The sequence below is a fragment of the Muntiacus reevesi genome, chromosome 1 (genome assembly GCF_963930625.1).
Source record: "Muntiacus reevesi chromosome 1, mMunRee1.1, whole genome shotgun sequence".
In the NCBI taxonomy this organism is placed as follows: Eukaryota; Metazoa; Chordata; class Mammalia; order Artiodactyla; family Cervidae; genus Muntiacus; species Muntiacus reevesi.
Window position 1 is genome coordinate 82314417 of NC_089249.1, and position 14290 is coordinate 82328706.

The 14290-nt window shown below is 50.2% G+C and overlaps 2 protein-coding genes across 4 annotated transcripts in view; one reads left to right on the forward strand and one right to left on the reverse strand.

The window, feature by feature from the left end:
* MINDY1 (MINDY lysine 48 deubiquitinase 1) overlaps positions 1–1264 on the forward strand; it is a 9610-nt gene extending 8346 nt beyond the window's left edge. For 2 of the 3 annotated variants that reach the window (XM_065904640.1, XM_065904622.1), the window contains exons 9-10: positions 276–431; positions 719–1264. In XM_065904640.1, coding sequence (XP_065760712.1) covers positions 276–431; positions 719–799 — 237 coding nt within the window. In that variant the 3' untranslated portion in view covers positions 800–1264. The remainder of the gene's footprint in view (positions 1–275; positions 432–718) is intronic. The other variant, XM_065904633.1, reaches the window with a different exon arrangement.
* Positions 1265–2140: 876 nt separating this feature from the next.
* ANXA9 (annexin A9) lies at positions 2141–12089 on the reverse strand. Its single transcript, XM_065927046.1, has 14 exons — positions 11987–12089; positions 11743–11869; positions 11193–11283; positions 10922–11018; positions 10297–10391; positions 9950–10063; positions 9317–9407; positions 8105–8184; positions 7881–7940; positions 7361–7445; positions 7126–7221; positions 6977–7035; positions 2797–2919; positions 2141–2570 (listed from the first exon to the last, which is right to left on the reverse strand). Exons 3-14 carry the CDS (start codon positions 11265–11267, stop codon positions 2508–2510), a joined length of 1038 nt encoding a protein of 345 aa, XP_065783118.1. The 5' UTR covers positions 11268–11283; positions 11743–11869; positions 11987–12089; the 3' UTR covers positions 2141–2507.
* Positions 12090–14290: the final 2201 nt, after the last annotated feature.

Genomic DNA, 14290 nt, shown 5'->3' on the forward strand with positions numbered 1-14290 from the left:
CCGGAGAGCTCTGTGCCCAAGGCGAGCAGCCTGTATCTTATCATCTGGAGACTGTAACTTATGACACCGGGCCCCTCTGTGGTCTCTGGACCATCTCTGCTCTTGGGGTGTGTTCTCTGGCATCACAGATAAAATACGCGGCTGTGTGTTTCGCTCTGGAGGAGAAGGAGCTGGGGGATTGGAAGGATAAGGAAAGGCTGAGCTGGTTTGGAAGCCTAAGCCCAGCCTGGCCAGCCCCCTGCCGCAGCCTCCCTTGTTCTTGCCCCTGTCTCTAGGACTACCTCATCGCCTTGTCCCTGCAGCAGCAGCAGCCCCCACCCCAGGGCACGTCGGGTCTGAGCGACTTGGAACTGGCCCAGCAGCTTCAGCAAGAGGAGTACCAGCAGCACCCAGCGGCCCAGGCTGCCCCTGCCCGGGCCCCATCGCCGCAGGTGGGCCTGCTCCTCCTTGCCCTTACTGCCGCCCCTCCAGCGTCCCCGCATCCCCAGCGTGCCACTCCGGCTTCCCCTGACCCAGACTTTTGTTATTCCCACCAGCACCTCTTCAAAGTTTCCCTTGGGGCCCTTCTGTCTGTCCCTCTCCCCTGGGTAGCCCCCCACCCCGGCCGCATCTCTCTCCCCCCACAACCCCTCCCAATTCCGATCCCTGCTTCCATCTAGAGTCCCTGTCCCATGTTCTGCCATGGTCGATGGGTGACCAGCTATTAAATCTGACACAGGGGAGAGGAGCCGCATCTGGACGCCCAGCTGCTGAGCGTCGGCAAAGGCCGAAGCAAGAGTCCGACTGTGTCCTCCTGTAGTTCTGCTCGGGCTGGCTGCCTTGCCTCCCCTTTCAGAGGAGGCTATTTGCTTGCTCCCCCAGCTCAACTTGAGATATGCAGGGTAACTTATTTATGGGATATTGGGGATCAGAGCAGGCAGTGAATGCTGAGGTCAGACTTGGTGACCTGCTTGCCCTCATGTGCTGCCGCCTCTTCCTCCCAACCGTCCAGGGCAACATTGGGCTTGATGGGGTGAGGATTTCTGATTTATAACTCTTTTCCCCCAGAATAGTCACATTAATGTACAGACTCAGGCTCCAGGGTGAAGTCCCTGTCTAGAATCCACCTCCCCTACTTCCCACCCCTGACTGGCTGGGTCATCCTACAGGCCCATCCAAAGCCATCCATCCATCCATCCGTTTGTTTCAGGGTTTGATTTGGGTTTCTATCTGTATTATTTGTAATGTCTTCCTAGGGGTTTGGAAATAAAACTTCTTTCCTGAAGTCTGTTGTTTGCTTTACCCTGCAGCTATGTGGTTAAGTATTTGACCCAATTGAGGAATGCAAAGCGTGGTGGGGGTGGGGGTGGGGGTGGTGCGGGATGGTAAAGAGGCTAGAGGGGGTGACCTGTCATTTCTAGTAGCGCCAGCAGGGGGAGCCAAAAGTCTGCTTTTTCCTTTCTTTTCTTTTTTTTTTTTTTTTCATGTGGTTGTTGCTGTTAACCCACTCCAGTATACTTGCCTGGAGAATTCCGTGGACAGAGAGCCTGGCGGGCTACAGTCCATAGGGTTGCAAAGAGTCAGACACAACTGAAGCGACTTAACATGCACACATTTTGCTTAGTTGCTAAGTCATGTTCACCTCTTGCCACACTATAGACTGTAGCCTGCCAGGCTCCTCTGTCTGTGGGGATTCTCCAGGCAAGAATACTGGAATGAGCTGCCATTTCCTTCTCCAGGGGACCTTCCCGACCCAGGGGTCTTTACCCACTGAGTCACTGGGGACGCCCCTTCTTTTGGAGGTAGTACTCTAATTTGGGAGGTGGGTTGCTAAGTCCCAGCTTTGGACAGATGAATTTGAGGATTGTATGCCCTGCTAACCCACCCAAATGTTCCCATTCAGGGAAAGGGTAGCTTGATCCTTTGCTTGCTTCTCAGATCATACAGATGGTCCTTTGCTACTTCTAGCCATTTCTGGCCTCGTGGTTCCTGGTTCTCACTTATTTTGCCTGAAATTTCCTGGGGAAGAGAGAATAATGTGGGTGAGGGGGGAGGCACAGAGGAGGCAGGTTGTTGACAAGTGCAGTTTAGAGCCTCAAACAGGACTCCTGTTGAATATCCAAGTGCACATCAAAGGCACCTCCAACTTCAAGGCCTCCTCCCAGCCAGTGTCCTGCTCCACCCAAACTTCAATCAGGGAACACAAATGACAGTGAAGTTTGCCAAAAGAAATCAAGCATTAGCGAGATGTTCTGGCCAGAATTCAGGAAGAATGAATAGGACAGAAACTATCCAAGCGATCTCGTTTTGCACACCCAGGACAGAGCTAGGGGACCCAGGTGCAGACATCACTTTGAGATGAGAGAAGTGAAGGAATTTAAAAGAAAATTGAGTTCTGGCCTCAACAAGAAGCTGGAACATGTGGTGCTCAGTGAGGGGTTATCTTATTTGGAGGCCCAGTTGGTCTCCTGCAGGCTCAGCCAAACAAGAGAATCTCAGATCCTTGAACATCATGCGGGGATGAGGTCTCAAAGGTCTTCCGCCCTGCACAGGGCTAGTAGGGCTGACCGGCAGTCCCCTTTCACTGCATCCTGCAGACAGGAAAGTCAGATGTTAGAAAGACCTGCCACCATCATGGCTCAAGCACTCTGTTCTCTCCCTCGTGCTGGTCCAGAGCTTGTTTGGTTTCTAGAGTTCTGCTCTAAATTAACCAGAGACCCAGGAGTTCTCCAGGCCATGAATATGCTCCACTGTGTGCAGGGCGGAGGCAAAGGATGAAGCTCTGGGGCTCCAGGTTAAGAACCAGCCAAGTCTCACCTGGAGGGAAGAGTAGAGGGACTTCCCATATTTCTTTCTGAACTCAGCTCGGATACTTAGAAGATCAGTCTCACTTCGAGAAATAAGGATGCGCATCAGTACTTGGTAATTGGGCTCAGTCTCCTGGTAGAGGAAGAAACAATGGGGTTGTGGTGGTAGGGAAATTCTCACAGGGCAGGGATTGGGCCACACGGATTATTCTAGGGAGTGCTGGTAAGGAGAGAGTCAAGGAAAAGAAAATATGCATTATCTAGGGGCAAACGTTATCTGTGTCCATCCTCAAGGGAGATGATGTGGCAGGAAAAATCAGTTGCTATGGGGAATATTTACAGGAATATCACTCATTCCTTCCACATCTTTCCTGGCCTTGCCATTAAGTTCGAGTCTCACTCCAAGAGCAGGGACTCAAGAAAGGACAGAGAAGTGCTACCTGCGAAGACTTACAGCATGATCGTCAAGAGATTGTTAACAGGGAATGTCCAAGGAGGACACTCACCCTATCCCTAAACTGTCATCGGTTTCTCCTGGTTAGACCCGAGGTTCGGCTTCATTCTGTTTCTCTTGTACCTGCAACAGGCCTCTTGCCTTTTGGTTAAAGACAGTAACGGAGGGTTCAGTTTAGAAATAATAGAGGTGTATGTGTGCATGTGTGCTAAGTCGCTTCAGTAGAGTCTGACTCTGTGCAACCCTATAGACTGTAGCCTGCCAGGTTCTTCTGTCCATGGTATTCTCCAGGCAAGAATACTGAAGTGGGGCACCATTTCTTTCTCCAGGGCAGGGGTCGAACCCACTGTCCCTTCTGTGGGACATAATAGGGTTATGTGGGACATAACCCTAATGTCCTGCATTGGCAGGTGGGTTCTTTACCACTAGCGCCACCTGTGAAGTGAAAGTCACTCAGTCGTGTCTGACTCTGCGACCCCATGGGACTATACAGTCCATGGAATTCTCCAGGCCAGAATACTGGATTGGGTAGCCTTTCCCTTCTCCAGGAGATCTTCCCAACCCAGGGATCGAACCCAGATCTCCCACATTGCAGGCAAATTCTTTACCAGCTGAGCCACAAGGGAAGCCCCAAGAATACTGGAGTGGGTAACTTATCCCTTCTACAGGACATCTTCCCGACCCAGGAATCGAACTGGAGTCTCCTGCATTACAGGCAGATTCTTTACCAACTGAGCTATCAGGAAAGCCCCAATAGAGGTATACCTGTGACCTGTGATGTCGCTCAATCGTGTCTGACTTTTTGCGACCCCATGGACTGTAGCCTACCAGGGTCCTCAGTCCATGGAATTTTCCAGGCAAGAATACTGGAGTGGGTTGCCATTTCCTTCTCCAGGGGATCTTCCAAACCCAGGGATCGAACCCGGGTCTCCCATACTCCAGGCAGATGCTTTACTTCTGAGCCACCAGGGAAGAGGTACAGTACATCATCAAATCAGGAGCTATAACCGATTATAATAATGTTATCATGAGAGATTTCTAAATAAACTATTTTGGTTGCAAAAATCCTGTTTGTGCCATGAGCTGGGTACTGCTGCTGTCACCATTTTCTAATATCCTCTTTTTCAGAGTTTCCTCAAGCACCTGACTTCTGAGACCCTTTCCAGAATTGCCTGAAACCCACACTTATGGCAACCCTACAGATCATAAACTCCTAGAAGAAACAAATGATGAAGGGAATATAGGATGATATATTTTATTTGGACTCATTACCTAATTGTCAGTGGGCCTGATGGCTTTTTTTTTTTTTTTTTCACTTTTAATTTAATCTGATTAGCTTTTTTGCTGCACAGCTTGTGGGGTTTTATTTCCCGACCAGGGATCAGCAGTCAGAGCACGGAGTCCTAACCACTGGGCTGCTAGGGAATTCTCTGATGGCTACTCTTTTGAATGGCATGTACCATTGGTTTTGTATTGTGGTAAAGATTGCAGAATGCTTCCCAGTATCCATTCTTCCCTTCTTGCAGCTCTTGTACTCCACAGTTGTAGAACTGGGGTAAGAGTTGCTCACTAAGAGAATATTCCCAGGGTGTAAAGTGGCTCTCTACATTAAACCTATATCAAACACCATTCTTCTCTTGTTACCTGAGAGTATATTTGGCATCTCATACTGCCCTAGGATCTTTATAAAGAACATTCATTTTATGGTTCAAATTGGTCTGAATTTGGACTGCAAGGAGATCCAACCAGTCCATCCTAATGGAAATCAGTCCTGAATATTCATTGGAAGGACTGATGTTGAAGCTGAAACTCCAATCCTTTGGTCACCTGATATGAAGAGCTGACTCATTTGAAAAGACCCTGATGCTGAGAAAGATTGAGGACAGGAGAAGGGGACGACAGAGGATGAGATGGTTGGATGGCATCACCGACTCAATGGACGTGAGTTTGGGTAAACTCTGGGAGTTGGTGATGAACAGGGAAGCCTGGCGTGCTGCAGTCCATGGGGTCTTAAAAAGTCAGACATGACTGAGTGACTGAACTGAACTGAACTGTCCTGAATCAGCCATCACTTAAAGGTCATTTTTCCGAATAAATATTTATCACAATTATGTTTTTACATATCTCTCATAAAAGAATAGTATGGAAGTATCTTGACTGAGTTTTCTTTTTTTTTTTTTTTTAAATAAGCCTGTATCACTTCTTGACTCCTTCTAATATTAAACCCACAATTTATATCCAGGAGTCTAAAGTCCTGTAATCCAAATACATTACAATCACTTCTGGAGTACAGGTTTGTTTTTATGACAGGAATTTAGATAACCACAACTTTTCAAGTGAATCCTAGCGCTCACTCATTATAATAGTACAGGATTTATTGGATAAGTACAAAAATCTACTGTCAAAATGGAAATCTCTGGAAGATAAAGTAAATGCTTCTAGATGCTTCCCTGATGGCTCAGTGGTAAAGAATATGCCTGCCAATGCAGGAGACACGGGTTCAATCCCTGGTCCAGGAAGATCCCACATACCACGCAGCAACTAAAGCCAGTACGCCACAACTACTGACCCGAGCTGGAGAGTCCAAGAGCTGCAACTACTGAAGCCCGAGGGCCCTAGAGTCTGTGCTCTGGAGCAAGAGAAGCCGCCGCAATGAGAAGCCCGCACACCACAGCGAAGAGGAGACCCCACTCACAGCAACTACAGAAAACCCTCACAGTGATGAAAGCCCAGCATGGCCATAAATCAATAAATAAAAAGAAAATGCTTTAAGAAAGTTTCCATGTAACATACTGAATAGTTGTCAATAGGCATCATGGTTTCTCAACCAGTATACAAAAAACCATTCTATCTTCAAAGTTTGGGTGGGATTTTTATTGATAGGTCTTGGGGGACAGTTGCACTAGGACACCTAGTTGAATGAGCAGAATGACTGGATTCTGTTTATGAAGTCACTCAAACCAAGACTGCCAATTTAAGTTTGGATTATATAGAACAAAATCTGACCAGTATGGAGAAAGGTGATCTTGGGTACCAAGAGTAGGCTATAGCTTATAGTATAGACCAACACCTATGGAATAGACTAGGAGTTGACATGTGGCAGTTAAATATCCTATAGGATCATTATGTGTATTGTATTGTGTATGTGTATCATTATGTGTATTATGTGTATAGGATCATTATGTGTATTGATCACTATGTGTATGTGTCTATATTGCACATATCATTATGTGTGCTGTGTGACCTTGGGCAAGATATTTAACCTCTCTGAGCTTCAGTTTTTTCGTCTATAAACAAGGAAGGAGTGTTAATGTGAGGACTTACTGAAGTGTGCTCAGCAGAGGCACTGGCACACAAGGAGCCCCTCAGAAATGGGTGGCTCTTTCATTCTTCTTTCCAGTGTTATCATCAACCTCATTCTGGCAACAACTGAAGCCGGACAAGGAAGTGTCTACAGAGCAAATTCATATCTGTATTTGGCCACCTAGACATTCTTTGGGCCAAAAATTTTAGCTTTAGGGCCCTGATGTGTCAATGGACTTATCTCTAACCACAGCTCTCTCCTCTACTCTTGACAAGACAATTTGTAAACTTAGGAAAAGAGAGCTACTCCATGTTTACAAAGTAATATGAGATGGTTACATTAGCAACAGCGTGAAACTTCCTCTCTCTTCCCCAAGAGGTGTCTCCCATCGGTTTTTGTTCCAAAGCAAGGGGAAAGGAGCGTCAGTCTTACCTGGAGGGCTTGATGAAGTTTATCAGCAAAGTACAGGGGTGTGTTCCGAATCACCAAGGCTGGAAGCAAAGAGGTAAAGATGGAGAGAGACCACCAACCACAATTCCACAGGAGGCCTCTGCCCCACGTGTTCCAAGCAGACCCCTTACCTAGGCTGAGCAGAGCCACGCAGGCGGCTCCATGGAAATGGGCCCGGACAGTCTTCTCCAACTCATGCCCCGTGTCCCGCTGGTACTGGTTCAACACTGTGGTGAACACAGGAGGGAGTTAGAAAAATAAGTGGGGGAGGGGTGGTCATCCCAGAGAAGGATGAGCCCTCCCCACCTTCCTCAGCCAGAACTCATCATCAGAGGAAGCTAGGGAGACCAGAAGACTCCTGTGTACCTCGGATGAGGTGTTCAGGACTGCGCTGGGTGAAGATAAGGACCCACATCCTCTCTGTGCTGGGTCCTTCAGCCTGCTTTAATGCCTGGGAACAGGGAGTAAATCAGAATCACTGGTTGAGGGGTTGGGGGGCCACGGTTATGGTGTTCCCAGAATCCATAAACATGGAAAAGCTTATTTTAACCTATAAATTAGTTGCATTTATTTATCTGTGTAGCACAGCATGCGGGACCTTAGTTCTGCAATGAGGGATCGAACCTATGTCCCCTGCCGTGGAAGGAATTAAATAATCCCCAAATGCCCATGAGAAGACAATGTGTGAGTTCAGGAGTCAGAGGCCAGATGAGTGGAAAAAGCTTCATGTGTGACACTGCCTGACACCCCATGTCCCCCTTACATCACTGAGGATTCCTTCCCAAGGCAAGGACCGTTTAGCAGGACAGTGGGTACACAGGTCACCGGCTCTAAGATACAGGGTCTTATGTGCACGACGGTGCACACTCCCCCACCCCTTGCTCACCTGGACGTCCTGTGCAGCCAGGTTATAGTCAATGATTCCAGTGTAGGCCTCGCGCCCCCCCTGGGAAGAAAAACTCTCAGGAGGACTCTTTGGAGGGCAGTTTTTATCACCAAACCAACAAACCAAACCTTGGTCTTCCCCCAAAGCCCTCTCCTGCTCATTACACCACAGCTGGGTCCTCCCCAGTGGGGTAACTCCCTTCCGCCCAGACCGGTCCCCCTTACCTTGGCCAGGGCCAGAAGCAAGTCCCGCAAGATGCCTCTGGTCTCAGATTTGATGTCCTCCGCAGCATCCACTTGGAAATCTGGGATGGGAGCAGGAGCTCTCTCAATCCTCCTCACTTTTCTCAATGAGGATACCTCCGGGACCGGTCAGATGCCTGTGCCCTGTCAATCCCGCTGTCCCCTGCTTGATGGCTGCTAGTTCCCAGGATGTAAGGCAGAAGCACCACCGTGGCCACCCAGAAAGCATCTCTAAGCTGCGAGTAACCTGTGCGCTGTGGGGCGGCCTCACCTCCCAGTGCCAGACTGCTGGGGGCGGGAGGCAATCAGTTACTCGAGTGGCGGCCAGACAGTGAAAAGAGGATGCGGGTGCCCATATTGTGAATCAAGATGGCTAGGACTGGGCCCCCTCCTTGGAGGTGAGGCGAGGTGATGAGGGAGGTAGAAGGTGAAGAAAGGAAAGAGCAGGAAAGGAAGAAAAGGAAGGGGAAAAGAGAAGCAGGAAGGAAAGGGGTAGGAGAGGAGTTAAGAAAATAGGCCAAGGGACTTCCCTGGAGGTCAAGGAGTTAAGACTCTACACTTTCATTGCAAGGCACGCTGGTTCCATCCATGGTTGAAGAACCAAGATCCCATATGCCCGGGATCTTCTGGCATAGCCAAATAGTTAAAAAAAAAAAGACAGACCAAGGTTGGACATCAAAGGAAAACTGGGGAAAGCAAGAAAAAAGAGGGGGTGTGTTAAGATGAGGGTGAGAAAAAACTAGTTACTAATTAGTGGGTGAGGCATGTGGCAGTCACTGCAGGGACAGAAGCCAGGGGCTGAGAATTGACACCTACGAGAGCAGGTCCCCACCTTTCCCCCTGGCTGCATCGAGCGTCCATTCAGCCTGGGATGTGGTGTGATGGCAGAATCAGCAAGGGGCTGGGAAGGTGACTTGGGTGCCCTTGGGACTGTCACAGGGTTCAACCTTGTCATTACCTCAGGATCCACCCTGGAGCCCCAGACTACGACGGTTAATAATTGCTTCTCTCTCTTTAATGATGACAACTGGCTGTCTCCCTGGGGAGACTGAGCCCGGCGGGGTGGGGTGGGGGCGGAGTAGAGACCCCAAGGGAACAAGAGGCGGACAGGCTCCCACAGGGCTCCCTGCAGGGAGTGCAGGGGAGGCAGGACTGTCTGTCCAGCTCTTAGAGCCCCATCCTCCACACTCTTACTGTGTTTGTAGACTGACAGGCACTCCCGCAGCTGGGGTGGGGTTCGGGTGGCAAGAATTTCCAAGGCCACATCTTCAGCAGAACCTGAGCCCTACAAGAAATTGGGAAGCCACTCTGAGACTGAGCCATGTCATTAGAATGGCAGGGAGCAGACACTGACCACTTGTCCTTTTGAGGGTCAACAGGGACTCCTTTTCCAGGGGGCTTCTGCCAAGTCCACTCCTCTGGAGTGGGCAAAGGCAAGGCAGTCAACCCTTTCTTTCCCTCAGTAGGGTCATCACTCCTGGCAAAGCTCCTCTCCTGGTATCTTCAATGAGCTTAGTTCCTCAGTCCTGTCCAACTCTTTGCGACCCATGGACTGCAGCCCACCAGGCTTTTCTGTCCATGGGGATTCTCCAGGCATGAATACTAGAGTGGGCTGTCATGCCCTCCCCCAGGGGATCTGCCCAACCCAGGGATTGAACCTAAGTCTCCCGCAATGCAGGCAGTTTTTACTGTCTGAACCACAAGGGAAGCCCAAGAATACTGGAATGGGTAAACTATCCCTTCTCCAGGGATCTTCCTGACCCAGGAATTGAACCTGAGTCTCCTGCACTGCAGGTAGATTCTTTACCAGCTGAGCTACCAGGGTACCTTCAAGGCTTTCCTCAATTCCCGGGCATCGAGATGGGCTGCAGGCTGCAGCAGAGCAACCACGATCCTCTCCAGGTTGCCAGAGAGTGCTGCCTGCAAGGACTTCAGTAGGTCCTACAAGAAACAGTCCCCATGGCAGAGGAACGGCATGAGGGGAAGAGTCCCAGGTGTGTGAGGAGGTTTGGGAATATTTGGCTGGTTCTCATCTCAGACCTAACCACCAGGCTTCCCTTCCCCCACAGCCTGGGTTCAGCAGGGGGTAAGGCCTGGTCTCAACTGCTCTTGTGCCAAGTTTCCTGGGGGCTTCTCCCCCAGCCCACAGCTCCTGGGAATCAGTGTGGTCTCACCTGCTGGGTGCGTTCGTGGAAGGCTCGAGAGATGAGCTGCCTTTGCTCTCGGCTCCGGTTGGTCAGCACGTCCAGAATGGCAATACAGTCCACACCTGAACCAAGGTGAGGGCTGGCCTGTGAGCCTGGCAAAGCCCTGTCAGGGTCTTTACAGAGCTGAGATCCCCTTATTCCTTGACTTGAAGCCTCCAGAGGAAGAGAAGACAAGGTCTAGGAAAAGCTACATCCTCCCTATTACCATTTGATCCTGAAGAAGTTGCCAATGGCATGTAAATCTGACCCAAAGTTAAGCAAAGGTGGCCTGGTACAGTGCAGAAAATGGCCTTTTGGGATCACAGGCTTGCTTTAGAATCCCAGCTCTGCAATATTTTGAGCTGTGTGATCTTGGGCAAGGCTTTTGACCTCCCTGAGCCCCAGTTTCCTCATCTGTGAAACGGAAATAGTATGACTTGCCTCAGAGGGGTGTTGTGAAAATGGAGATAAATACCTACTGGGTACCGGACACACAGGAATGAAGGCATTCCACAAAGATCTATTGAGTGTTGTCAGTTCCTCCTTCTAGCTCCTTGGTCTACAGACTGGTTTCTAAAAGATAGATGCCCAAGCGCAGAGGGAAAGGGCTCACCTTGGCCTGCTATGGCCTTCAGCAGCCTCTGTACATCCTTGTCCACACTGAAGCTCAAGAAGGTTCTGAGGGTGCCCAGGGTGCCCCAAGCTGCAGTCTGTAAGACATGTGGGTACCAGAGTCTGCCTATGATCCTCTCCAGTGACCCAGCCAGGCCCTTGGCATAGCCTCACCTAGATCATCCTTTCCTACTCCAAACCCCCACCCCAGCTTCTGCATTAATATAAAAATAATTTTTAAAAATAATTCCTACAATCCCAGCAGCCCTTACCTTGTTGGCAAGGCCCAGGTGACTGAGGATCTCCTGAGTCAAGGAGAGTCCCATCTTCCCGTGGGTCACAGACATGGTGCTACTGGCTGCCCTGGGGGGAGGGACAAAGGAGCCGACTGAGGGAACATCCCCCTAGCCCCTCAGGGTCTCCTTATGACCCCCAGGCCTGGGAGCCCTTTGCCCACTCCTTTCCCTTGTTGCAGAAAAAAAGAACAACCTGCTTGGCAGGTTGGGGAGCCCAAGTGGAAGGTAAGAAGGGTGCCCCCACCTTCCCCACCACTCACCGTTGTTCAGGAAGCAAGGCTTGGTCAGGGATGCTGCTAGAACTAGCGCTAAAACAGACCCTCCCAGACTCCAGGGCTGGTCCCCAGGCTCCCCAGCCCGTGATCTGAGATGGATGATCTGCTACTGAGGCCCACCTCCCCCTCCCTTCCGTAGCCTGGCTGGCTGTTCCCGGGGCAGTGTGGGGGAGGTGAGGATTAAGTATGCAGGGTGGGAGATAACAGCACCTCCCCTCACGTCAGCCCCAGACTACAAGTGAGACTGTCACCTGCCCGTCAGCTCCCACCGCGGTGCTGTGTGCCTTTCACCCTCGGAGTTTCCCGCTGGAATCTTTAGGTCAGCAGCTGCAGTCTCTGAGCTGAGGTGAGTGTGTGTTCTTGTGGGTACATGGGTACCTGGAGAAGGAAGCAGGCACTCATGTTAGAAAAGTCCTTTCTCCCTCCCCCAAGTCATCAACGAGTTCCTACCAATCTCCCCCCTCACCCAGCATGAGAGCCCAGGTCGGTGCTTACCCAGGGTGTTGGGGGCCAAGTGGGTGTCGTCAGAGCCTGGCGTGGTGCCTTGTGTGGGCACAGCTCCAGTGTGGCCTGGGACAGGACAGCGGCGTGTGCCGCCCAAGCTGGACAGCCAGTCAGATGACCTCTGCAGCAGACCAGCCCGCCGTCCTCGGGCTCTGGCCCCTCCCAACTGTGGGAGAGGACCAGGCTGTACCGTGTCCCACATGCAAACACCTCCCTACAGCATCTCTCCTCCCAGGACCTGGCCTCAGCCCAAACAAGGGAACTCCGCTGGCCTCTCAGCAGCTCGATCCTGACACAGGAGGCTTTGTGCACTGCCTTCTCTGCGGGGCTGGGTTGGGAACACAGAAGCCCAGTCTCTGAGTCCAGTTTCTGACCTGGCTCTGCCTCTGCCTCTAGCTCCCTAGGGGGGGCAGGTCAGACAGGCTCCAGGCTGATTTGGAGGCTGATAGAGAAAAACCTGTTGGGGCACATACCAGTGGGGCACCCCAGCCTGCACCCCAGAGGGGTCCCAACCCAGAAACTGCCTTGATGATTGCCTTATTGGGGCAGTAGTGAGGGGGAGTGATGGGAAGAGTAGGGTGGGGAGACTGTGTAAACCATCGGGGAAGGAAGAGCACAGGTGTTTCTGGGTGGGGGAAGATCAGTAGAGTCAGGAGAGAAAAATGTGAAGGGTAATCCCTGTGGACAGAAGCATCGTGCTCCCGAAAGGCAACAGGGAGATGAAGGAGGCTCCCAGGGTCCCTGCGTCAGATTCCTTCTGTTGCCTTTTAGCAGCCAGGACTATTTTAGCGGTAGGTGATGCAACTCCAGCAGCTTTCTTGGAGGCTGTCGTGCACAGAACAGCAGGTAAACAGTCTTAGGGAGCCAAAGAGGCCCCTGAGCAGGCAATTATTTGAATCTCACAGACAACTCCCTAGGGCCTGGGAGCAGTCTCCTTCCTGCAATGCTAGACAGGTCAGGCAGGGGCTGGGCACAGAAGCTATCTGCACTCCTCTGCCATGCTCCTACCCTGGAAGGTCCTCATTGGTTTTCCTACATCCCTAAGGAAGGACCAGCCACTCATCCTCAGAGCAGACGAGGCCTAAGGAGGTGCTGTAAAGGGAGATTTCCATGGTGACAATCACTGCACCTCACTTTTCTCTGCTGTTAAAGCGGAAAGCATGCACCGATTTTTGCTGAAGAATGTGGGTTCAGTCCCAGTTCTGCCATTTGTTATGTTCTATAACCTCAGCTAGTCATTTCAGGTCTTCATGTCTCTGCTGGAAAAAAAAGGGGGGGGAATAATGGGAGAGGATGAAGTGTTGTGGGTAGGGTTTGGGAGAGTAGGAGGGTTGGGTGATTGGAGGGGGAATTCTGGAGCACCTGGGAATAGGCTTCCTGGGGGGATTAAATGAAGTAATATGTGTGATGGCACTTGAGACAGAAAAATGTCCCGTAGGGCGTCGAGTGGTTAAGACTCCATGATTTCATTTCAGGGGGCACGGTTCAATCTCTGGTCAGGGAACCAAGATCCAGCATGCTGCAGGATAGCCAACCCCCCCCCCCCCCCAGATCCCGATTTATGCCAATAGATCATTCTATGGGATTACATCTAAAATAATAAACAATATTCTAAAATGTGCCTTATAAATTAAGGTTGCCAGATTTAGTAAATATAACAATAATTTGTTAGTACTGAGTATGACTCACATGTTTCATAGGATGTGTGTGTGCGTGCTAAGTTACTTCAATTATGTCTGACTCTTTGATACCCTATGGACTGTAGCCCTCCATGGGGATTCTCCCAAGCAAGGATATACAATGCTAATAGGGTTTCCCAGGTGGTGCTAGTGGTAAAGAAACCATCTGCCAATTCAGGAGACGTAAGAGACTGGATTTGATCCCTGGGTTGTGAAGAGCTCCTGGAAGAGGGCATGGAAACCCACTCCAGTATTCTTGCCCGGAGAATTCCATGGATAGAGGAGCATGGTGCACTATAGTCCATAGGTTCGCAAAGAGTTGGACATGACTAAAGCGACTTAGCAGGCATGCACGATGCTAATAAATTATTTAACTGAGTGTCCTATATTTTATCTGGCAGCCTGAAAAATGGGATGGTTTCAGCATGGTGATTAAAAGCAAAGTTCTGAAGCTAGACTCCTTAGACTTAGAATTCTGGTCTGCTGTGTGACTCTGGCAACCATTTTAACATTTCTGTGCTGTTTCTTTCTTGTCAAAACAGAGATTAAAAAAAAACTGGTGATAATAGCCGTGTTAATATTATAGGCTATTGTGAGGATTAAATAAATACATGTA